This window comes from Mytilus edulis, chromosome 10 (assembly GCF_963676685.1).
Source record: "Mytilus edulis chromosome 10, xbMytEdul2.2, whole genome shotgun sequence".
In the NCBI taxonomy this organism is placed as follows: domain Eukaryota; kingdom Metazoa; phylum Mollusca; class Bivalvia; order Mytilida; family Mytilidae; genus Mytilus; species Mytilus edulis.
Window position 1 is genome coordinate 13,247,462 of NC_092353.1, and position 27,469 is coordinate 13,274,930.

General features: G+C 34.3%; 1 protein-coding gene across 1 annotated transcript; it reads left to right on the top strand.

Annotated features, from left to right (window-relative positions):
* The first annotated feature begins 434 nt into the window (after nucleotides 1-434).
* LOC139493443 (uncharacterized) lies at nucleotides 435-27,423 on the top strand. Its single transcript, XM_071281846.1, has 9 exons — nucleotides 435-564; nucleotides 10,401-10,884; nucleotides 11,609-11,653; nucleotides 13,122-13,237; nucleotides 14,424-14,714; nucleotides 16,888-16,992; nucleotides 17,504-17,539; nucleotides 24,243-24,410; nucleotides 26,999-27,423. Exons 2-9 carry the CDS (start codon nucleotides 10,416-10,418, stop codon nucleotides 27,230-27,232), a joined length of 1,464 nt encoding a protein of 487 aa, XP_071137947.1. The 5' UTR covers nucleotides 435-564; nucleotides 10,401-10,415; the 3' UTR covers nucleotides 27,233-27,423.
* Nucleotides 27,424-27,469: the final 46 nt, after the last annotated feature.

The window sequence follows — 27,469 nt, forward strand, 5'->3', positions numbered from 1 at the left end:
TTGTCTTTGGTTGAAATTCCATTAGAGATATATAGAGCAAATTGTCAAAGGGGAAGTTTGTTTTAATTTGTGTGCCTTCATCAAAATGATACACTAAAGTGAATACACAAATAGGTTTAACAGATGAATAGCCTGTTCGCACATATATTCAATAGAAACAATAGAAAAAATAAAACTCATATAGGAAAATGTCTTTTGAAAACAAAATTAAAATCAATTCAAATTGAAGATTTATTTATATCATAGAAACCTGAATCTATGATGCATGATACCATATACTATAGTCTAGTTTCTGTATATACATACTACTTATATAATCGTTCTTTAGAAAACATATTCAAATAGTAGAAATCTTTCACACATACTAAATGAAATTTACAAATAATGTATTTTAAATACCGTCAATATTTAGGATGTTATACGTGAAATATATTAAAACACTTTTTTGTAAATCTAAACAATATTTTGGAGTATGAATGGAAAGCGTAACTACAAGGGAATCAACTTCTTCTCCCATTTCTAGTATGTTTAAATCTAATTTACATTTTAAAGAAATGATGAAAGGTAAGGTTTTACAGTGTGTTAAATTCAACGACCGTTAAAGTCATCCATGATAGTAAGATTTTTTTTATCTACCAGATTATTCTTAATTAGATTTTTCCATGAACATTTCAAAGTAATTGTTTTCTCTTCTGACTAACAATAGCGAATTTCAGTTGACCTGGTTTCTATAACGAATGTTGTTTCTTTATCTTCGGTTTATATGATAATGATTTTTTAATTTAGCAGTTTTCTGAAGGTTGATCAATTAAATGAGATAAATACAACTTGGAATCACACAAGCATCTTGAATTGTAAAAAATATAAGGATTACGAGTTTAAAAGTGGAGCTAAGAACATATAAAATACTTTATTATGAAATGCGTCATTAAAATATTACCAAATTATTATATGAAGGTGCAAACCAACATGTTCCTTTGTTGTTCAGCTTATCATCAATCAGGCGTTTAATATAGTAGCTTTTCGTATATATGATTTTTTAAGCAATATACATATCGACACAAAGCTATGTGATAAAATGCTAGTCAACCACATATACCATGTATATTCTTTAAAATTGTTCAACTACTGCATAGCGTTACCGCATATAAGGTCTTACTTCGTCAATTGTACCCCCAGCATCACTGAAGAGACATGTATTGTCGAAATGCGCATCTGGTGCAGGAAAATTGGTACCGTTCATGTTATTACTACCACTGGGTCGATGCCTCTGCTGGTGGACTATTAGTCCCCGAGGGTATCACCAGCCCAGTAGCCAGTACTCCGGTACTGGCATGAAAATATGGATTTTTTTGTGTTATTAAAATTTGCTGTAACAAATTGTTAGAAATTATTATAAATTAAGGAGTGTATCTCCATCATGCAAAGCTCTGATTCCTTTCACGGATTTGGCTATACTTTTTGAACCTTTTGAATTATAGCTCTTCGTCTTTTATATAAGCTTTGGATTTCAAATATTTTGGCCACCAGCATCACTGAAGAGACATGTATTGTCGAAATGCGCATCTGGTGCAGGAAAATTGGTACCGTTCATGTTATTGTAACTTCTTTAATTTGAAGTTTAAATTAAGACCGCTAGTCCATTTTTTATTCCCTTAATTCTATAATAACTATTTTATCAAAAGACCCTAAAAAGGGGGCGAAAAATATCAGAAGGACATTCAAACTCATAAATCGACAAAACACTGACAACGCCATGGCTAACAAAGAAAAATACAAACAAGACATTTACCAGTACACAAGACAAAACATAGAAAACTACTGACTGAGCAATACGAATCCCACCAGATTTCAGGTACTCCGGCAGATCTTAGTAGTAGGGAGTGTTCAGTTTTAGGCCTATGAAAAAAGGTAGGCACGCTGGCACGGACAAATATGGTCATGCCCCTCCCTCCCTGTCAATCAACAGAAGTCATAACATTTCGTTTCGATTACACTGCCTATGAAAAAAGGTAGGCACGCTGGCACGGATAAATATGGTCATGCCCCTCCCACCGAAAAAAGGTAGGCACGCTGGCACGGATAAATATGGTCATGCCCCTCCCACCGAAAAAAGGTAGGCACGCTGGCACGGACAAATATGGTCATGCCCCTCCCTCCCTGTCAATCAACAGAAGTCATAACCTTTCGTTTCGATTACACTGCCTATGAAAAAAGGTAGGCAGGCTGGCACGGATAAATATGGTCATGCCCCTCCCACCGAAAAAAGGTAGGCACGCTGGCACGGATAAATATGGTCATGCCCCATCCCTCCCTGTCAATCAACAGAAGTCATGACCTTTCGTTTCGATTACACATAAACTTATTTGGTCATAACGATCTGTGAAAAATCTATACATTCACACGTTGTATCCAAATAAGTTCATCGGGTGATGCTGAAAAGATAGTGTTACCTCCTCGAACAACATTTGCCTGGTCATATAATCAAATTTGGATTCGGATCGACTACGTCATCGTGTAAAATCACGTGATCGTATCGAGGAACTCTGATACAAAAAAGGGAAGCAACTCTTCATGATGTGAACATCAATCACCGATTAATCGTATCGTGTTCGGGGCAAATAGAAAAAATACCAACGCAGATGTCAGTTTCATATATATTTATTACATTCATTCGTACAATGCAAGCAGTTTGTCGTCGTTACTCATCAAGTCTCTAGACGAAAAATCTTTCACAATGTCTTCCATGCTAATGTTTCTATATCTCATCTTCACGAAATGTACACAATAGATTCCGCACGTATCGGATGATCCCGGTTGCACTTGAGTCGTACTGAATCTGTATTGAGGTCCATTGGCGATGAGCACGTTCATGAAGCGACGATGGTAATACTCCGGAGAACGTCCGAACGAATCGAAGAATTCGACGGGTCCCTCTCGCGGGAAGTGGAACGCCAACCAGTGAATGCCCTTGCCGTCGCAGTCGTCCGTGTTGACGACGAAACTGCGGGGCCTGTTCGAGACTTCATCCGGCAGTGCATCGGCACAGCACACGGTCGCCGGCAGGTCTTCGAGATAACACTCCAGTTCGTATCCGTAGGTTCCCTCCACGCCGTCGTCTTCCGTTCTGCATCGTTTGGCGGATGGTTCGTCGCCACAGTCTCTCTCTTGATGGATCTCGAGTCCCCGGGCGTGCGCAAATACCAGTCCGCATGCGCGGCAAGCCATCAGGTCCGATTCGCTTCCGACGTCTTCTTCTCCGAATTCCATGGTGTTCGATTCGCTTCCGGTGGAATCGACGTCTTCGTCCTCGGCTTCGGCGTCGTCCTCGCCTCCGCCCAAGACGTCGCTACGTAATCTCAAGTGTTCGGGTGTAGCGGCCTTCAGATCCACCAGAAGGTATCCGAAGGGTCTCCTCGTGGCCTCTCGGAACGTTTGCATCAAGTGGTGTCTCTGACTCGGATACATCTGTCTACCTAGCGTGGCGACGGGCTGGCGATCGACTGGATTGTCGAAGAGGACCAGGTAGTGACAGTTTCTCCTCTGAGTCGGATCCTTCCAGAAATACAGGTTCTGATTCACAGCTACCACCGACAGGTTACGATGATGCGATCCTTCCGTGAACAAGTCGTTGATGCGACGGTCTTTGGCCGAGGTCGACATCAGGTCGTCCAGCACGAGTAAGTTTCTGGTCCGTGCATCGAAGAAGTGATCGGCTTCCAACTCGGTCGGGATACCGCGAACGAATTCCACGGTGGGCACCACCGTCTTTCGAATCTCGTCGTAGAGGGGTTGCCATCGTCGGTACAGCCAGACGATCCTCTCCGGTACCGGGTTGCACGTGGATCTTCGCAATGCTTCCTTCACGAAAAACGTCTTGCCGCAGGAGGTCGGACCGGAGACGATCATGGTGAACGGGTGTTGAAAACGAAAACTTTCTTGCGTCGCATTTTGCGGTGGCGGCGGCGGCGGCGGTGGCGGTGGTGGTACGCCAGTACCATGCTTATTTCGATGATGCCTCAACATGACGTCTCTTCTCGAAAACATTCTTTGACAGCTAGGACACTCCATCCTCACTTCAAGGGTGGAACTTTCCCTCTTATAACTTTTGTCGGAAATGAAGCAAGCAGAACACGTGATCATCTTTGCAACGGCACACGCGAAGTCGATCGTCTCTTAAGGTGATTTCCAATATTTCCATCTCGCCTCCCCTCGACGCGAGGTAGAGCGGTCTCTCGAAAATTATCTCCGTGGTCTCTTCTTTTCTGATGGCTACGGATTGAAGCAGTGGCAGGTAAGTGTCTCTGACGTAAGATTCATCCCTTACCAGATCGCAACACACGTACATCCTCTGCGTAGACGTTTCAAAAGCCGGTACAAAGGTCATCTCCAACAGAGCACACTCCCACGTTCCTTTCATTAAGTGTGATCTAGGTAAACGTATTCTGAACTGTCCTCCCCTATTCTGGGGAAAAAGTTGGAGCGAGTCTCCACTATTGACGAATAAGTAAAACTCGTCCATGGTTTTGATTAAGCATTCGATCCTCTTCCTCTTATAACCATCGCCGCCGCCGCCGCCGCATCCGCCGCCACCGCCGCCGCCGCCGCCGCATGACCATGTTTTTTTTTATACAAGTAACTATACATTTCATATGTCTCGAATGAGTACCGAAGTTCGATTAAAACCACATAACACCATGCAAAGATTTTTTTTTGTCAACAATAAATGTATATTGTGTATAATAAAATGTATATTGTGTATGTTTCATATTGTCGTGCATCTGGCCTGATGGAAAGTCGAAAACTACTTTTCGTCGTTATCTCCCCTCCCTTCCTTGTCATAACGAAAAATAGTTCTCGACTTTCCAGTCTACAATAAATAATAGGAAATGAATGAAAGCAAATTAGACACTAAATATTTATTAACATTAGTTACAAATTGAAAAAAAAAAAAAAAAAAAATACCCAGAAACATCATCTATATATTATTAATCCATAAATAGTTAGCAATGTTAATTTATAAAGCGGTCACCAAGTTGGATTATTTTCTTTGTCATTTCATAGAATCCATCTTTGTCTGGTAAATTATTTTCTCGCCATTCACAGTTTTGTAAAAGGTTTATAAATGTATTTTTCAACTCCAATGATATGTCTGTAAGTTTAGTGTCCCTTTTCCACAATTCTAAGAGTTCTTCGCAATCAACATTTTCCAAGGCATCGTCGAAGTATATATTCAGTTGTTCTAACTCGGACATCATGAGACAGGAATGATTTCTCTGACTGGGATGATTGTTTCTACATCCAAAACAATGTTTTCTGGTTAAAAGTCTGACTTCTTCTACCACTTTTCTAGCATATAAGAACAAGTATATATCAATCGTCATTCGAATCTCTTTACCCTCAGTTATGGTTTGTGTTGATTCCATCTCGATAGTTTATGAAGACTCTGTGAACGTTGGATTCCAACGCTGTTTATAAAGGGTATTTGATCACGTGATGATGTGTGGTTTGATTGGCTTAACAACACTGACAGATGTCAAAATCGGGAATTTGATGTGGTAGCGAAGAGATAATTGGGTTCCCATTTTAAATGTTCTGTTTGTATACAGTCGGTTTTTTTTTGTCTAAGCCAGTAGTGTAGTTCCATTTTTTGAACGACTAAAACACATTCTTGGTAAATGAAAGCGATTAGAAACGACCACTGGGTGAAATGAAAACGTTCTAAAACGTAATGGAAATTACACGAGACTGGGACCATTTTTCCGTGAACTTTTAAATTTGATAGATAATTTATTGTAAAATAATATTGATGATGAAAGTGATTCCTTTAAGGATTTGATATAATTATCTCGCTGTGCACTTATGTCCATCTGGTATGAATTTAAAAGTGTGTGTGTAAGAATAACAATAAATAATTATTATTTACAGGGATATAATAAATGTCATTTATCATAACATTGCGATTTTAATAAATGAGAAACTCACGCATCTCAAATAAAAGTAGGCTTCATTGAACAATAATTGTATTTAGCAGGAAAGTTCTGTGTATCTAATTAGTCACTCGAGTTATCTTTGTTATAAATCAACAAAGACGTGAAATTCAATCCCCAGACATATATATACACACACTGATCAATGTATCAAAAGATAAGACGAATGCGATATGTATCGGTCAGTCTTCTAACATATGTGTGATTTTTCAATTATAAAAGGAAGCCAGCTTTATGATACAGCAAGACGTACACGCGTGCATTTCTTGTTGATTGGAATATAATGACTACAAGCGACGTTCGGATAAAGTAAGTAAGTAAGTTTGTTTTCATTTATGTATAATTTAATTATTTATTTGATCATTTGTTTTAATTGCAACGCATATTATTCATATATTTACTTTTGTTATAAAAACTAATATAATGGCATGACGCTCAAATCTCGAGGTTCAAATATATATATAAGTCGATCTGAATCCAAATTTGATCAATCTATTCTTTTACACGATGACGTAGTCGATCCGAATCCAAATTTGATTATATGACCAGGCAAATGTTGTTCGAGGAGGTAACACTATCTTTTCAGCATCACCCGATGAACTTATTTGGATACAACGTGTGAATGTATAGATTTTTCACAGATCGTTATGACCAAATAAGTTTATGTGTAATCGAAACGAAAGGTCATGACTTCTGTTGATTGACAGGGAGGGATGGGGCATGACCATATTTATCCGTGCCAGCGTGCCTACCTTTTTTCGGTGGGAGGGGCATGACCATATTTATCCGTGCCAGCGTGCCTACCTTTTTTCATAGGCAGTGTAATCGAAACGAAAGGTTATGACTTCTGTTGATTGACAGGGAGGGAGGGGCATGACCATATTTGTCCGTGCCAGCGTGCCTACCTTTTTTCATAGGCCTAAAACTGAACACTCCCTACTACTGATCTTGCTCTACATATGTGGCACCTGTCGTGTTGCTCATGTTATTAAAAACCTGGTAGGAGCATAGTTAGGTAGATTACATTCGTAAAAAAGGGAACGGGAGTGTAGTTACCACACAAGGAACATATCCGATATTATCTGTGAAACGGATTTTCCGTAACAGTCAACCAACTCGTGATGGCGTCCGTAAAAATTATGAAGGGATGATTTCAACTTCACCATGTGGAACTCTTGGTTTAAAAGCTTCCTTGTGAGCAGCAACCCTCTATCAAGGAAAACATGATACGATTAAATGTCATAATCCTATGCGAAAAGTCAACGAAATCAAAGAAAGATACTGTTCAACTTGTAAAATCCATCATATTCCTCATTTTTGTACAAACCCGATCTTATCATGTATTTTAGACTCGAGGAAGCTAACGGAAATGTGGTTACGTCAATTGAATACATCTGTAGTCATCTGTAAAAAATCTATTCTATGAAGGTCAACATTAACAGTTCTAACCTACAACTTTTCTAAATGAGAGACTGCAAAAAAGGAACCCACTTTAAATTGTGTTCTTAATTTGTAAATGATATAAGCTAGTACGTTAACGCATTAGTTTATGTATATCATTTCATAATTAATTGTTGGTTGCTTAAAGTCCAGGGGCAAACTTGTATATTGCTCATTAAAGGCTTGTAGAAATTATCAATCAAATTTGACAGGCTTAACCGCATATTATCTATTATGGATATTCACTCAAGTTTTGAATTTAAATGATATTGCTAACATGCATACAGAATTTTTTCTGATAACTCTGATCATATATTATAAATCTCCAAACATATTTTTTACATTTATTGATTTTGTTCAGTTAAAAATGTAGTATCTTAACTATCCACATTTTTGCACCTTAACATAAACTTTTAGTCAGATTCACTTCTACAGGGTTCTACAACAGGGATAACAATACTACACGGGTTCTACAGAAATTATAAATGGGCGACAAATACCAGTCTCAAAAAGGAATTTCCATTGCATTGTTGCTACAAAAACACACGACATTGATGTTAACATCTACAGATCTCAATAGTGCGTTGGACAATAGAAAACCAATTCATATAAGGTGGATATAGATAACTTTATAAAAAAAAATGGTACTTTTTATGTAAAAACATCAACGTCTTTGGATAAAACTATCTGTCTTGTAGTATGTCTGCAACATTTAATAACCAATCGTATAGCTTTTATAATGGGATGCTGTGTTAAGATCTATAGCAATTGGAATCAGATATTGGTGATATCATATGAACTCCAAATCAAAACAGAAAGTCCGCTATCAAATGGCATCAAACATATTCCTGACTTGGTATAGACATTCCCTTATGCAGATGATGGTGGATGAAACCTAGTTGTATAGCTTGATAAATTTCTCACTTCTTTGACAGTGGCATTACATTCCATTATATTGACAACACTGTGTGAACAATACAAACAAACATAAAATTATAAATGTTGATAATAAGGGTACATCAGTCAACATTGTGTTATAATCACACTCACTAAAAAACAAAGGAAAACAAAATGGCAACTAACCTTTTCCTGGTTTTCATTACACGTACTTCATCCAAATTGTTCAATTTGACTTCTGTATAGTTTTTGTGTAAAACTGTCCAATCGCACTTATTAAGTTGGAATCAACCTTACCTCCAACATAGGAGATCGAGGATATTTGAGTTATCTTTTCTTGATTTTCGTGACGTCACGACGAGATTCAATATGGCCGAATAAAATAGGCGGAGAATGTATACAAATGGAAATAATTAGATAATAGTGTTAAGGAAATGAATATTCAAACATAAATAGGTACGTCATATCCTAGAAAAATATCTAACGAAACGAACTATATATATTGACAAGCTTTGCATGGATTATAAACAATATTTTTTGGGGAAATAAGTGCGACCTGAACCTGGGTCGCAATTCCGAACGTTTTGAAATAGGAAAAATCCGTAGCTCTATGGTCCGCAAATAGTCAAAAAATAACATAAGGACCTAAGAGCTACGGTTCCGCAGCTAGGTTAACTGATACAACCCCAGTATTATTTTTGAAAATCATGCATTTTTTTTAAATTTACAAAATTCTGCAAATTATAAACAATTTTAATGTTGATAGTGTAACTGATTCTGCAGAATAACACCATGTATTGAGACTTGGATCTGATTGGTAGGATAGGGTTGTGTGTGGTTGGTATTGAAGATACCCTTGCAAAACAATAGCCATGTTTGGCTTATTTTTAGATTTCAATTAAATCGAATAATTCAAGCCCTTACCGTCTCCGATTCTCTCCACCTTTCGAGGTTAATGTAGTGATTGATAGGGAGCGTAATATAACGATTGGATTATTCGGGTTAGATTTCAATACGACCTTTAGAGGTGAACATTGATCAAACTATGTTTTCATTGTCATTCAAATATAAGTTTGTTTAATACACCAACCCATAAATCGTCTTGCCAAATTGGCTACATTTGTCCTCTATTTATCTCTAAGAATGTTACAAGTTGATTATATTTTCAAACATCATATCTGGAAAGATTTTATGGACCATGACGTATGATGAAGCTTCTTTTTTATAACAAAGTTCATCTGAACAAATTTTAAAATAGAATGAAGGTCAATTGGCTAAAGAAGAATGGTCGTTGTAATCACTTATATTTGGCAAATGAATTGCAAAATTCAGATGTTTCGGTTATCCAGTGAAGTTTATTTCATATACTAATATTCAGCTTATCCATAATTGATAAGCAGTTAGATGCAAGTATGCATTAATAGTTTTGAACACTAAAGGTACATGTAGTGAAAAAATATTATAATTTGAAGGTCTATTGTTGTTGCAATGTTACTGAAAAGGTGCATATTGTTTCATGAAAGTAGTCGAAAGTGTCTTTGTTCTTAGTAGTAAATCCTTTTTTAAATAATAAAAGTAATGAACACATGTCTATTCATTAAGAATGTCACACTTTAGTTACCTTCTGATCTTCTAAGAAGGTGGTTTATTCTTATTGGAGAATAATATTTTTTGTTGTATTTGTACATCAGGAGTATCGTGTCGCTGGCGATATAATCATCTTTTTTTCAACTTACTTGAACAACTCAATTCCCCAGCTTGTAACACACTGAATAAAAACCATTAAATCAGAAACTCTTGATGTAACTTTTGAAGCAGAGAAAAATATTCATTACAACTAGTCAGTCCTTATGTTGTACATTCGGGATGAAAATCTCATTTGTATCTTAACAGAAATCAATATGTATCCAAATAGTGTCTTACTTTCTACCTACAAAACAAATTCAAGTGAAAGCGTTTGGCATTAAGCTATCAACTACCTCTAATTCTGTTGTATATTTTTTTATTATGTATTGATATATTATATTTTATTGTCAAATCAATAAATTTAATTACTTTTATTCTAATTGTCAGAATAAAACTATAACAATGGATGGCCCATACAATGATCGTGAGATAGATTCTGAAGTGTGTGTGAAGCCCCTGCCACAAGGCAAAATATATCATGTATTCATCTCTTATCGAGACGTAGATGAGGACAGAGATTGGGTGAAAAACCTGATAGAAAAGCTAGAAAATCTTCATCGACTCAAATGCTGCAATCATGTACATGATTTTCAACCGGGTCGAAAGATTGTTGAAAATATCAAAGATGCTGTTCTTCGATCTGTAAAGACGTTGATAATATTGTCGAAAGAATATAATGACAGTCATTGGTGCAACTTTGAAGTGGAATACACTCATCAGATGAGTATGGAAATGAGAGAGCAAATATTGATACCAGTTTTAAAAGAAGACTGCGAAATTCCTGAACATTTGAAACCATTCACCTACATAGATGCCAGAGGTCCAATTGGAAGTTGGCTACCAAGACTTGTAACTGCTATTGAATCCCCAGGTATTTATAACTATGGGCGTCAGATAAAAAATGTCATCCAAAAGAGTCTTCTCCCATCACTGTGATTTTAACCAAGGTTCGTCAATTTATTCATTAAAAAAAACAGAAAAACTATGAGATCAAAATCAGGCAACACACAACTATAGTTTGCATTAACTGTAATTAATTATCATGCCATTAACAAATGTGGACGGATTTTGATGATAATTTAATGCAATAAATGAACATAGTCATGCATTTGAACATATTGTGTTCATTAAAGATAAAACATGTAATGTTAGCATAACATGTACTTTATTTAACAATACTAGGGTCACATGTTTTCTTTTTTTTTTAACAATGCCTTGTTATCAAATTGTACATATTAAGATAAAAATTAAAAAAATTGAAAAAATATGCAAGCAACAATTCTTAAAAAGATATAACATGAAAATATTTCAATCTCAACACCACTATGCGTAAAAGACACTTTTCGAATTTATGAAAAAAGCTGCAATGTTATTCCTAAAAAATAAAGATGTTTTGCGATCGTTTAGCATCCACATTATATAAATTTTTGCGTCATAATTTTACCGATCTTAAATCGATTAGGAAGAGACACATCATGTCTCCCAACAGCAACTAATTAAATTGCATAGCTTGCATGAAACTATAGACTGCCTTTTCGTCTTCTACTTTGATTCGGTTTAATTTGTTATTTTTAATAGTTGTAATTATTTTACAGTGAACTGCTGGTTAGAATCAAAATATTCACAAGATTTAAAAACATGTAAGTAATCGTGAACCCAGTTTTGAAAGGATATATTATTTGTTTTAACCCTTTGGTTATGGATATAAACTTGAAAAAATGTTCAGGATACATCAATGACAATACAGTACTACGTTTTTTTAGAAAAAAAAACATTTATCACGGAAAATGTTTCACTTTCATAACAAACTTCCAAAGACTCTTCATGAAATACGAATGAGTTAAACATATAGTACCAAGAACTGCTATCAACAATGATATCAATCTGTTTATGACTTTTGGGAGTTATGACATATTCAATATCAAAATTAGTTTGTATAAGCAACACATGTATGCCAAAGAGGGACAAAAAATACCAGAGGGACAGTTCATAAATCGAATATAAACTGACAACGCCATGGCCTTAAAATGAAAAAAAGACAAACAGACAAATAATAATACACATGACACAACAAAGAAAACAAAAAAATAAGCAACACGAACCCCACCAAAAACTAGTGGTGATATCAGGTGCTCCGGAAGGGTAAACAGATCCTGCTCCAAATGATGAAGTTAATATCCAAGTTATTGATTTAACACACAAAACCATGTAAACAGTTTAATATCGTATACCAATTTAAGTTGGAATATTTAGGCATATAAAGCTCCTTTAGAAATAAATAGCTTAAGAGAGTCAGTATGGAAGTTTTGTTTCCCAAACACACATTACTAGTATAAAACACGATGATTAATTAATTTTGAATAATTTCACCGAAGAAAAACAGTATCTATTTGGAATCAAACGTTCAAAAATAATATGAATATTTGTAGTAATATGATTGACCATAACAAAATGAACAACAATAGTGTTGAAGGGGCACTAGCTGTCAAATTCATGTTTACCGATTTGACTCAAATTCACGTATTTGATTTAGAACATACTAAAATGAATATCCACATTACAAGAGGTCTGAAATAAACAGTTAACTATGCATGTACTCGATATTATATATATATATATATATGAGATTTCCATGTGTAGTTAAGTCTAGACGCCCACTTATTAGCTACATATCGAAATGACCTCCGTATGCTATCAACGATCACATAAACCGATAGAAAAATAAACAAAAATATAAATAGCCTAGTGACCTCATGCAATTGAAATTTTATAGGCCTGTTAGAATTTATGTTATCAGTTAAAAAAAGTTAATTTCTTTGATTATTTTGACAATATTGAAGCAAATTGGCTTCTAAAAACGAACTTAAATTAATTTTCTTTATTTCACTTTCATTAATGATTCAACCAAATGAAATCATATTCTCATTTATTTCATATCTCGTAGTTAGTGCCCCTTTAAGTCAAAAGTAAGCAAGTGTTATGTTATAATTTGAAATGGCACTGTAAAAGCAATCTTATATTATGATCTATTATGAAACTAACAATATACTACACCATGATGATTAATCTTAAACAAAGAATTGATATATTTATTAATCTGAATTTTAGATTACAGAAATTTTGACACAGTTCATGAAGAAAGAAGTAAAAATGGTTGGTGTAGAGAATTGCCATTCAAATCATGGCGTCATGTACCTGATTCATTAAACGACAAACCTTTCAAAGTATATTTGTTTTTATTGTCCAATTATTGTTTATTTTGAAATTATTTGCAAACAGCCACCTTTTGTCGATGATTTGATTATAAACTGCAACTTATGGATAACCATTCTGTACATCATTGTAAACGTCCGAAACTAAAGAACTAAGTAAACGGAGTTGCCGTTTGCGATTGTTGTCCTTTATTATATGATCCTATTCTTCAACGTTTCCGATTAGAACCCAATGTTCGATTTACTGATAACATTTAGGGTCATACCTCATTTTTCATGGAAAGACTTCTGAAAATAATTTGCAAAATAGATAAGAGAAATAATAAAAACAAAGTACAAAACAGACAAACAAAACAAGGGAGAAACTTACGGATCCGTTTTGTTTGAAATAATACATCAGTAATCATCTACTTTTTAACATATATTTCATTCGAATACTTTCAACTTAACTTGATTTATCATTGAAGTAATACGGCTTACTCCAGACTAAGTAGACATGCAGTTTTGTGTCCGTCTTATTCTACTAGGAAATGAAATTTAGCCTTAAACTGTCACTTTGATCTTAATTTCATAAAAACTGTCTGAACAATGAATAGTTAAGATATGTTCAGTCTCTCATTTAATTTAAGTCAACATTCGGGTACTCCCACGAATAAAAATCTGACAGGGTACCATTAATATATTCTCCTAAACTAGAGGTTAAAGATGCCACATATACAGCTTTAACTGCCACATTTTAATCCATATACCTCAAGTTTGAGTAAAGCAATCATGTCATTATAAGAACCTATGACAAACGAGACGATTTCAATTTTGAAATAATAAAGTTTCTTCCCCTGAGCAGCTATATACCAACTTAATCTGCGTATTGAATATACATTTCGTAACTCATAAGTTATTTAGGCGTTTGCAGCTGCTACTCGGGCAATTTAAAACGTCATTGGTGTCTAATTGAGGCATTTCATACAGTATACTGTTTATGTATATAAGCTATTAAGAACTACTGAACATAGTCTTAGCAGATTTAAGTTGACTGCAAACTAATTGTGTTAATGGTATTGAATTTACCACAGAGAATGAGTCTTAAAATTAACTCAAAGACTGAAAATTACTCAATAATTTGTTGTTCATTCTTCCAAGATATGTTGAGATCAACACTTTTGTTCAAAGCATGCGTAATTATCTTTTTATTTTTCAGTTGAACTACTCGTTGTATAAAGATGTGCTGGAAGTCGTTTCTAAGGCATCATTTTTCAGATGTAGGCAATGCCTGTTCCCCTGGATTCCAACAGTTTGCTGTGAATTTTTACTATTTTTTGGAGGAATTGCATCTTTTATAGTTGCATGTAATCAATATATTAACTACAAGTCTGATAATCAGAAGAAGGATAATGCAGATTTAAGTGATATTGTAATGATGATATTTTACGGATTGATAATAATTGGTGCAATTCTTTGGTTTATTGTCGGTTCTGTACACAGACTTACGGTAAGACGATGAATAAATTTCAATCTTAAACATAAATTCACTCTTATGTGATTAATATATTCTTTTACATTGCAATTTCTAAATAGTAAGGCTTAAATAGCAGTTTAAACCAAAACAAACAGCTTAATTGTTGAAGATATGGGGTTGTTTTTGATCTACGATTTCATAAATAGACCCAATTTAATGAGAACATGCAACATAACACTAAAAGTAATTCCTGAGTATTTACTTCTGTTAACCCATTCATCATAATGTTTAGAAGCATATTGATTTACTACTGTCCGTCCGTCCGTCAGTCCGTCCGTCTATATGTCTGTTCGTCCGTCCTAATATAGAAACATGGTTTTGTTCAAGCTCCTCCTACACTATCTGCGCTACACTTTTAATATTTTTGGAGGTGCTTCTTAATAGAGGTATGTATGTCCGCAGGATTTTTATGGGTTTTTTAATATCCTCAAAATGACAGGTATTTCGGTACTAGCGGCAAAAAAGTGTTTGTCCCGCTATCTTCTCCTCCGTGTACTGTTTTGGAGCTACAGTTTTTAAAATTTTGTAGGTTCTTTAAACATGTAATGGAAATGTTCATGTAACTAGAATTTAGAGTTTTTGCAAATATTCTCAAAATGCTAGGTTTTTCTACTAAAAGGTTTATCATGTTTATATAAGACATTTACAAAGGCCGGTAGTTGGATATCATTACCTTCTCATTTGCTATATAATTGAAATCGTTGTTTGCACTATATTTATGCAACTACTAGGTTTATGAGTTTTGAACAGCGGTATACTACTGTTGCCTTTATTTAAATGCCAAACATGCAATAAATGAAATTGTTAAGTATTATAGGATTAAATGCCTTTTCAAAGAAATTTATTGGTGTATAAACTCGACCAATTCACTTACAAACAAATAAATGTCCGAATGACTTTTACGATAGCTTTTTGAGTGACTTGGTACAGTTTATAAACCAATAAATTCTTTTAAAAGACGTTAAATCCTTATAATTCTTTAAAATTGAAGATTATTTTTCCCCACTCGAAACTTCTATCACACGTTAATTGTATTTTTATGTCATTAAATATGCCTGGCGGATGAATAAATGTGTTGGTTACAGCAAAAATATGTCCTTGATTAAATTTGCAATCTGATAAAAAAAAAAACACAAAAACTGGTAATATCATTCAAACAAATAGAAAATAAATTTTGTAAACGTCGATCCGTCTTGTCTCATTATCGCCGCCATCTTGTTTACATTTGTTACAAAAAGAAGTTCGGTCAACGTCGTCTGTCGAAAAATAAACAACGTCAAGAACAACTACCGGAAATCCTCTTAACCAATCATAACAACAGGAAGGTTTAAACCTTTGAGCTAGACATTCAGTCTTTTAAGCTTAAGTGTAATAATCCAGACATTCAGAATAAAAGTAAAAAGAAAAGAAAGATCATCATACATAGTGTTATAAAAATGTATTTATAAATTAAGTATTTCTTATGGTGATATAGGGGCATAATGTTTGTCTTCCAAGCATCGCCACAATTTCAAGATGTACATCAACATCATTATTTGTCAAATCTTAATTAGGTTTGACTTTACTCATACATATGGCAAATCAGATGGGGATTTTCCATATCAAGTTGACTTAATGCATTCTTCTTAATCATATACAAATATGAATACATCATAAAAGTCTTCAAATAACAAGAGGCATGATTTTTTTTAACCCTATGATTTTTTTGTTTTTGGTTATGTTCGTGTTGTTAAGTCTTTATTTTTCAATGTTGTGTTTTGTATACTATTGTGTCTCCTTTGTCTTTTTCATGTTTAGTCATGGCGTTGTCAGTATGTTATCGTTTTATAAGTTTATCCGTCCCTCTGTTATCTTTCGTTCCTCTATTGTTGCAAATATCATTATCTATAAACTTATCAATTATGGAGAGTTGATAATTCTGAATGGTTGTAAAATCAAAGCTAAAAGAGGAACGAATGATACCAAAGGGACAGTCAAACTCATAAATCGAAAATAAACTGACAACGCCATAGCTTAAAATGAAAAAGATGAATAACAGAACACAAGACACAACATAGAAAACTAAATACTAAGCAACACGAACCCCATCAAAAACTGGGTCATATAAATGTACTTCCATTTACTAATTATTTCCTTTTTTTTTCAGAAAAGGACATTAATGAGCAAGGCACTGATGGTTGCTAATCACAGATTATTGGACCACAATTTGTTGGTTGGGTTCATTGATTATAAATGTTCTGCTACAGTGAAAGTAAATTTAAATATTTTAAGGCAAATTCTATTCTAAAGATAAGCAAACGTTTTAATGCACACAATATCTTGGCGTTAGTAAGAAAATATTATATTTTGTTAATAATTCACAGTCCGATGCAAATGACGCCAATGAACAATTTATTACTTGATATAAAAACCTTCTTTCTGTTTATTTTGGTTTCAGTCACAAATACCATGATTTGCCAGGAAATAATTCAATGATTTCATACAATAGCAGAGTTACATATTTTGTCGACGAATTGAATTAAAAAATTGAATATACATAGAAAATACAAAGTGTCCTGCATGTTACACTTTATATCAAATAAATAATTAGAATAAATCATTCGGCAAAACCAAGATTTCAAGTATCGAAAAAATATTCATTATTATCGAAATACGAAACTGAACAAAGTTTCTTGTATTGTCAAATATATTTAGATTCTTCCTGAGTTTGAAACATATTTTCTATCTTCTATTTTCTATTTTATAATTCTTTCTTATTGTAGGTGATATTTATTTATTTCAATTGTCGATCCTGTCTGGTATGTAGTTTTTCTATCAGCAAATATCTGATAGTTATAGATAAAGGTGACATTATACATAATTAGACGATAAATTGAATTTCAATACCAATACACTTTTGGACAAATAGTTAGGAATAAATACGTCCAATTTAAATATTAAATAGAGTATTCAAGGGAATATTCATCGATCATCTTTTTTTTACCCTGGAACGAAAAATAGGGGCAAATGTATTCAACCTTGTCGGTCTCAATCAATTTGTCTATGTTATTTGACATTTTGCAAACATAGGCATATGGTTTGTACGTTAAATAAAAAAAGAGTTTACAAAAGGTAATCTTTAAAATGCATTGTGTAGAGCATATCAAAAAGATGTTAACCCTTCCATATTATTTGAATTTATTCAAAATAATTATGTGTTCTCTGGAGTAGATGCCAGCTAGATCTTCGTCTCCTGATAGGGTTACCCATGCTGGACAGGTCGAAGGGTAGAGATCAGACTAAAGTGATCCCAACATTGTATGAGTGGCCCGATGTTTTTTTATAAAATAGGCTCTCCATCCCGTTTGCCGTAGGTTGCTACCCGTGTCGATGGTTGACGAGATCCTTGTGGGTGAGGGCTATAGCCAGACTTCTTACGGTCAGAAAATACCCGGACGGACGAGACTATAGTTCAATAAGCTGCATTGACTCCGATATCATCTAAACGGGAGGTTGGATGGACCCGGTTCGATCAATCGGCTGGTCATGTCGAGCCCTTCAGTTAATTCTCAACAATAAGCTTTCTTTTAACAATTTTCATTATATACACATGTGTTTTAAATTCAGCTATTTATATTTCGGATAACTGAAGAAAGCGATGGCTCATGGGTTAATCAAGTGGTACGCTTTCTCTTTCGCTTGATGGATACGCTCTGAGTGAGTATACTACTCTTGGAACATTTGGTGCTTTCCGGAGTGGATCTTAGGTGCTAATTTTGTGGACCAGCTACATAATATTTGGAGCTCGTTATTAGCATTAGCACTTGATCCCGGTTCGCTACGGAAACACAGCATCGCCCTTGTAGGCACTCCGAGGTGGGTGGATGACAAGAATGGTGAATCTTTCTCCTTTCATATGGCATAACAAAACCAACCCATTACATCAGCTTTAATACGTAAGAAAAGAAAATGTGATGATTCATTGCCCTGTCGGGAATATGACAGGCGGCCCAGATTTATTTTAATAAAAGGAACAGATGAAAAACCAAATTAAAAAATATCACCCTTCGCAATTCACAAACAAATTCAAAGCGTTGCTGGTACTGTAAAAAAAGTTTCAAAAATTAAATCTGCCAATTTGTTGGTTGGATGTTCCAACAAAGGTCAATCAACTTTGCTCACAATGACTACAATTACAAACTTTCCTGTTTCTGTCTCTCCTCACAACAATTTCGAACAGCTGTAAGGGGATCATTGGAGACAGAAGTCAATTCCTTGGTGACCTTATCGTGGGAGAGATCAGTGAGGAACTTTCAAGCCAAGGTGTAACTGATGTTGTTAGATTTCAAATAAAAAAGAATGGGCATATAATCAAATTTAATACATATCTTTTGATCTTTAGAACTCCAACTCCTCCTCCATCTATTACTTTAGGTTGCTTCGGAATCATAGTTGACATGTTTATCCCTAACCCAATTAGATGCTTTATTTGTCAAAAGATTGGTCACGGAAGCAAACAATGTCGTGGTACGCAGAGATACTTCAAGTGTTTTGACGAAGGACACGAGGGAACAAACTGTAACTCTGAATCTTCTAAATGCGTAAACTGTGGTGGATCCCATTTTCATCGTCAAGTGACTGCCCTGTTTACCTTAAAGAAAATAATATTATTAAAATTAAAACAGAAAGAAACATCAGTTACCCAGAAGCTAAACAGATAGCTTTTGTTTCGAATGATCTCCTTGTTTCAAACAGACCATCGTACGCAAGCAAAGTTGTCCGCTCATTCAGCCACGAGAATACACAAACTTGCATGACTTGGCCAATTGATGTGGACACATTTTCAATGCTGTCTGTTGAAACAGAACTTAACGATAAAATAATAATACCAAGAAAACCAAAATCTTCTAAAACCAGTACTTAGTCAACTCAATATTCCCTACAGAGCTCACTATCATCACCAAAAAAAATGAAAAAAAGAAATCAAATAAAAAAGAAACTGTTAAATCAGACAGTTGGGACGATGAATCTGTCTGGGATCTTCCCAGTGACATAGATAATTCTTCCACCTCAAATAGTCTTCCTTCATCTGCATCTGCGAAGTTATCTTCTACATCAAGTACAAAGTCTACTAGAGCCCCATCTCCTCTTCGTTCTCCAGAAAAGAAGGATGTCCAAAAGAAGCCAGTAAATAAATCCTCTCAGAGGTTTTCTGATTCGAGGTCGCGGGGTATGGGTCGAGACGGAGTAAAACCAGCTGCGTGTGGTCACACAACAGATTTTCAACACTTATCGACGAAACTGAAATGGAAATCGAAAGTGTTCCGCCACCCGAAAGAACACAATCTCAGGGTGAGCGAAATAAGAATGCTAGCAAACTAATGACTAATATCATCCAATGAAATTGCCGAGGTCTTAAAATAAATCTTCTCGATTTAACACTTCTAGTTCAGTCATTTTTACCTATTGCATTTTGTCTTATGTATAGCCCTTTTTTCTTAGGTAGATGAACGTGCTGCAGGCGGATCATCTATTTTTTTTTTTTGAAGAACAACGTCATTCATAGCATAGTCCAACTCATCACGAATCTGCAGGCAGTTGCAATTCGTTTATCATTAGATAAAACAATTACATTATGTTCGATATATATTCCACCCCATTCCATTATAAATAAAGCAAAACTCAAAAACCTCACTGATCAATTGCCCTTATAATTTATACTTATGGGCGACTTAAATGCCCACACTCCATTGTGAGGTAGCAAGTCTCATAATGCCAAAGGTAAAATCATTGAGGACTTTGTCTCTCAAGAATGATTATGCATTTTTAATGATGGATCTAACACTTATATTCATCCTGGAAACGGGTCTTCTATTGATATCACTATTTGCGATCCCTCTCTTTTTCTGGATTATTCATGGCGTGTTCATGATGATATATGTGGAAGTGATCACTTTTCAAAGTACTTGAACATCTTTTTACTTCTGGCCAACAGAGGGTAGCGCGTTGGAAACTTGACAAGGCGGACTGGTCCTTGTTTAAAAATCTCTGTCAAGCATCACTTCAGTCAAAGATGTTTGAGACTGTACAAGATCCAATTTTAATATCGGATATGTTCCTTACGTCGTAACTACAATCCCCTTCCCTTTCATGAATATGACCTACCGAATTAGACTATTTACCGGATTTGTAATCACTTAAGCAACACGACGGGTGCCACATGTGGAGCAGGATCTGCTTACCCTTCCGGAGCACCTGAGATCACCCCTAGTTTTTGGTGGGGTTCGTGTTGTTTATTCTTTAGTTTTCTATGTTGTGTCGTGTGTACTATTGTTTTTCTGTTTGTCTTTTTTATTTTTAGCCATGGCGTTGTCAGTTTGTTTTAGATTTATGAGTTTGACTGTCCCTTTGGTATCTTTCGTCCCTCTTTTAACTTTTAATACAGTTTTAACGTCAATTACTGACAGAACTATTCTTAAGACCTCGGCAAATCCGAAACATCCCAGCAAACCATGGTTTGATGACGCTTGTGATCAAGCAATAGGTGACCGTAAAAAATCTGAAAGACGGTTCAATCATCAACCAACGACGGAAAACTTTAGTAATTTCCGTATTTATCGCGCTAAGGCACGGCGGACTTGTAGGCAAGCCCGACGAACATCCTGGAATAAAATTAATCTCGGAGATAATTATAACATCTGGCACTCCGATGACCAAAAGTTTGGAATATGGTACAAAAAATAAAAAATAAAAATTCTAAAGCCATTGTTAAACATTTGAAAGACGGCAATGATTTATTAACATCTGAAAAGGATATTGCCAACAAGCTTGGTGAAACTTTTGCGAAATCTTCTACTTCTAACAGCTACAGGGAAGTTAGTTATAATTAACTCTTTTCTCTTAAAGAACTTAAACATCTCTGTCAAAAGCCCATGATACAGCTTGTTGGCCTAATAATATTATCTACCAACTCTTAAAACACTTGCTAGATTCCTCGCTAGAAGCTCTCTTGCAGCTCATGAATAACATCTGGGAATCTGAAGATTTACCATCAATCTGGAAGCTTGCAACCGTCGTACCTATTCCAAAACCAAGTAAAGATCACACGGACGAATGGTCAATGATCGCCTTGTTTGGTTCTTGGAATCAAATTGGGCTATTAGCCAATATCCAGTGCGGATTCCGACAGGGCCTCAGTACTCTTGATCATCTTGTTTGATTGGAATCATTTGTCTGTAATGGTTTTGCGAAAAATGTGGTGTCGGTCTTTTTCGACCTTGAAAAGGCCTATGATACTGCATGAAAATATGGTATTTTAAAAGATCTATTTGATATGGGGTTAAAAGGCAATATGCCAATTTTGTTTTTTCGAATTTTCTGTCTAACAGACAATTTAATGTTAAAGTAAATACGACCATGTCTGATCTGTATGATCAAGAGATGTGTGTCCCGTAGGGCAGTATTTTATCTGTTACATTATTTAGTGTTAAAATTAACAGCCTTGTTGAGGTTTTACAAAGAAGGTTCATTGTACGTTGATGATTTTTTAATATGTTACAGAGGCAAAAATATGAATAACATAGAAAGACAATTACAAATGTGTCTTGGAAGAATTGAAAAATGGGCCTTGGAAAATGGTTTAAATTTTCTACTTCAAAAACGGTCAGGATGCATTTTTGTAACAAAAGGAAATTGCATCTTGCACCGGCAACACAATTAAAATGATTAATTGAAACAAATTTCTTGGGTTAACTTTTATCGAAAATTAACCCAAGACATTTGTTTTAATCAATCATTTCTACCCCATATCAAAATGTTAAAATCGAGATGTTTAAAAGCATTAGATATTTTAAAAGTTGTCGGCAGTACTGACTAGGGTGCTGATCTCGACATTTTTCTTAATTTATATAGATCTCTAGTTAGATCTAAACTAGCTTATGGCTCTATCGTGTATGGCTCTGCAAGGAAGTCCTACATACCGATTATCGATGCTGTGCATCACCAGGGTTTGCGTCTCTGTCTTGGCGCATTTAAAACCTCAACAGTTGAGAGTCTATGTAGAGGTTGATGAGCACTCACTCTCTAACAGACGTTTGAAGCTTGGACTTCAATATGCTGTCAAACTAAAAGCCTATTCAGATAATCCTGCCTACAGCTGTGTTTTTAATCCAATTTATGAAAATATTTTTGCAAAACATGAAAATAAAACTCCTCCGTTAGGTATACGTTTAAAACAACATTTAGCTTCTTTGATTTAAAATCTGTTGCTCAAGTTAAAACTTACAAATGTCCTCCATTGGAACTTCCCAAACCAAAAATGATATTTGTTCTCCGTGAACATAAGAAAAATAAAACAAATCCTCTTTTAATTCAGCAACACAAGCTGAAATTAAAGCCAAGTATTCAGATTTTTCAACTGTCTATACTGATGGATCAAAAGATGGTGACAGGGTTGCATCTGCTGCTGTCTTCAGGGACAGAGCTGCAACTCTCCGTTTGCCATCTGATGCATCCATCTTTACTGCTGAAGCAGAAGCAATAATTTTGGCTTTGAAATTTATTGCTTCTTCCGATAAATCCAAATTTATTATATGTTCTGATTCTCTCCATGCTTACAAGCTATACAAAATACTAAAATTAAAAATCCAACAATTCTCAAAATTTTATATGTAATGAGGAATTTAAAAATTCTTCTTAAAGAAATGATATTTCTATGGGTGCCGAGTCATGTTGGAATCCTTGGAAACACATCTGTAGTCCTTAAGACAAAGAATGCCCTGGGTGACCCTTTATCTAACTGTGATATACCATATACCGTTTTTAAATCTAATATTAGAGAATATGTTTTTAATATATTGAATCATCAATGGAGTAAAAAAAGATGATAATAAATTACATGAAATTAACCTAATTTGGGTAAACCTTTCAATAATTTTATGTGCAGAAAAGATTAGTGTGTTATTTCTAGATGTCGTATTGGTCATACTAGAATAACACCCGAATATCTTTTAAAAAATGAAGTAGAACCACAATGTATACCTTGTAACTGCAAGTATACTATTAAACATGTTTTAATTAATTGTATTGACTTTGCTGATATTCGTAGGAAGCATTTCAATGTCAATAATATGTATGATTTATTAAATAATGTTCCATTTCCAAATATTGTTTCATTCTTAAAAGAAGTTGGAATATATTATAAAATATAAAAATGATTATATATTTAAAACTTTTTTAATTTTTATCACGTTATCTTATTGTTTATTTTTATTTGAAAATAATCAATTTGCTTTAATCTAGAATTTTAGTTCATTGAAGGACCTTTTGTCTGATTTTTAGAATATGCTTTAAATTGTAATAAAATATTCGAATTAGCTCTCGCCTCGATATAGCCTTTTTGTGCTAATGCGGCGTAAAGCAACCAACAATCAATCAATCAATCTAATATTTTATTGTCTACATACATGTACTTGATTATTTTTTTTATGAATATATACTGTGTTGTTGGTTTATGTTTTACAGGATTACTTGGAACAGTGTTTTATAAAGAACCATGTTAACACTTGTCAATTTGACGATGAACGCTGTATTCAAAATGAATCAACGCACACAGTTAACGATCCCGACGACGAAGTAATTGTTTATTCAGAGAACGAAGAAAATTCAAATCACATCGAAGAGAATGATCGAGTAAGGAACGTTATTTAAGAACTATTATAACTATATTTTTCATCAAAGAAAATGGTCTGTATATATAAATCGTTGACATGAACATTAAGATAGTTTTCAAAGGAAACATTACGAAAGGGTAGAAATCAACAATAAGGTTCCATAAAATCGATATTTTTGTGTGGTTTTTGTATATAAAAATATAAAATGTTACTATACTAACCAACTTTAGAAACGCAACACTAGATTATTCTTTTTTAAAAGTTCAATTTTCAAATATGTAATTTAAAATAATGTACGAAAATAAATATCATTCATTTCTTCATTGTCTAAATCATTTTACAGTTCGAAAAGTGAGTTTATTACGTCATTGTTTATGTTCATATCATGTGGTATGAACTGAAAACCTAGTTTTCTCCTTTTCAACGGATGTGTCATTGTCGAGGGCAATGACTGCCTGTAGCCATAGTCAAAATTGTCCGAAAGGTAAAATAATTCTGTTGGGGATGTTTTGAAATCAGTTCTGTAGCTTCAGATTTTGCTTTTGTCCCACTTATAACAGTATGTTTTGCAACATTGCAATTTCAACTCTAGGGCTATAAATGTTTGGTCTGTAGTCGATTCTTTGGCATTTCAGTTTATTGGAAATATTTTGGCATGAATCTGTCTGTCCTGGCAATTGGGGATTTTATAAGCAGTTGACGTTGCAGGTGTATGTCTTGCATATGATGTTGCGTAATCAAGTTTTATTGGCCTGACGTAGTCACTACATATTGATCTGGTCACTGATGGTCATCATCAAATTCCGTCTACCAGTATTGTTGTTAGAGAAACAGTAAGACGATTTGCTGACGTCAGATTGTATGGTTACTGCACGTTCGCGTTTTCAAGCCCGCAGTATTCTTATGGACTGAATTAGATTTTCGTTTATCAGTCTCAGCAATATGATAATGCAACTGATTTAGTTGGTGCTATGGATTGAAAGAACTGTCTAACGAATGAAAAAAAACCTTAAACAATCCTTTATGGGTTTCAAATTTCCCTTTTAAAAATGTTGTGCGACTTCAATAATCCGATATGTTCAATAAATTTGGTAAGTCAATTCAATATTTTTTTTAAACAGAAAGAAATATGGTTGCATAAATAGTAGTTTTTTCAGGATCAGTCATAATTGATTTAAAAAATCACCAAAATATGTATTGCGTCGGTCAGTTTATTCTGTGTGTAGTTTTTTAAACGAAATATAAAGCCTTTATCAAGAAAAATGAATAACCATTACTAATTTTCCGCTATATTGATATGATCATAGATTTCAAGTATCCTATTCAATAAGATATTTATAAGGTTTGTTATAACTGAGTTATCTTATAAAATAAGACTTTCAGCAAATAGCGAATTATCCTTATGTTTGTCCGTAGTGAAAATTACAACCTTGAGCTAGAAAGATTTTGTTATCACAAGTTACTAAAAACCTGTACTAAATCCTTTCATAAATATAAAGATTTGGTTTTGACGCTTGGCTTTACCTTATTTTTAAACGTTAAATCAGTAAATTAAAATCAAACTAAATATTATTGTTATATACATATTTCCGTTGATATGTCTACAATCTGTATCTTAGCATTGCCTATGGTCATGCTTTTTGTCTTATAAATAATGACATTATAACACTTTATCTTTTGGGTGTTTGGTGTGTGCTTATTGATATTTTAGACTTGAATTAGGTGTTTATTAGTTGTTGTCGTAAATAATTATTTATAAAAATTAGGATGTTAGTTTTACTCGTTTTTACATTTATCACTATTTTGGGGACTTTTATTGCTGATTATATGGTATGAATTTTACTCAATGTCAAACGCCTCATGGTGAACTATAGTCTCATATATTTGCATCCATGAATATCGCAGAATATGTAAATAAATTCCGCATTGAGTTTAGGATACAAAGTGGGTACGCCAGACGAGCTTTTCTTTTCCAAAAGACTCATAATTAAGGCTATAATCAAAAACGATAAAATGGCCAAATAATGAACGCAACTGAAGATCATTGAGGAACCGGAATTTCGAAAGTTTGCAAAATACATCTTTCCTTGTTTATTGTAAGCATATAATTGTATTCATAGTGATGACCATATCAATGATCATTCATATCAACCATGTCAACATAGAAGAAATGACTACTGGGTTTGCGATACCCTCGGAGTGAAAATCATGATCGGTAGTGACATTGACCCAGTTATTATTAATGAACATATAGTAGATTATAATAGAAAGATTTAAAGCCGGTGTACCAAATGTGAACTATATACAACATAAATAAAGAGTGTTAGATCGTGCAACAGACAGTTTTCGTTAGATACTTTGTATGGTTGTTTGTCACCTTTTAAATCTTCATTGTTGAAATCATGGTTTGTCAACTGAAAAAGAGTTCGTACTTTACATTATTATGACTTAATCTGTAAATTGTCATGTGCAATTCTCCTTCAACCCATTTAAACATTTGAAAGCAAGATAATTGTAGAAAATGACAAAAATCGAAGTTCTCTTCAATGGCGAAACAGTTTGTAATGAGATAAGTTATAATAATTGTGATAAAAATTTGTGTTTTAGGAAAAAGCAAGAGATCTTCTTATCAGAATATCTGTTAATTTTGTTCAAGATTTTCTTGAACAAAAATTGGAAAACAGTACATCTTACAGGCATACCACGCGTGCAGTTTGTATGTGTGAATATGTAGAAATGCATGGGTTGCTACCTGTACCCATAAACGATTCTAACATTGCAGGAAGAGGATTAAGGGACCATTCTGACGTATCAACAAATAATTTTACAAATGTTGTTTAAAACTACATTGCATACTATCTTTATGATGCAATTGGAATAAAATGTGTGTCTTCTTGTGATGATACTAAGTAGATGACATAAAAAAGAAAAACTATGTCTCACTGTTGTACAGTAACAAAAATAAAAACGTATAGAATACAATTCTGGTTGTAAAGTTGCTTCTATAATAAATAATGTAATCGTTTTGTCTATATAAGGAAGTCCCTTATTGAAAAAAAATCATTGATATATGAAGAT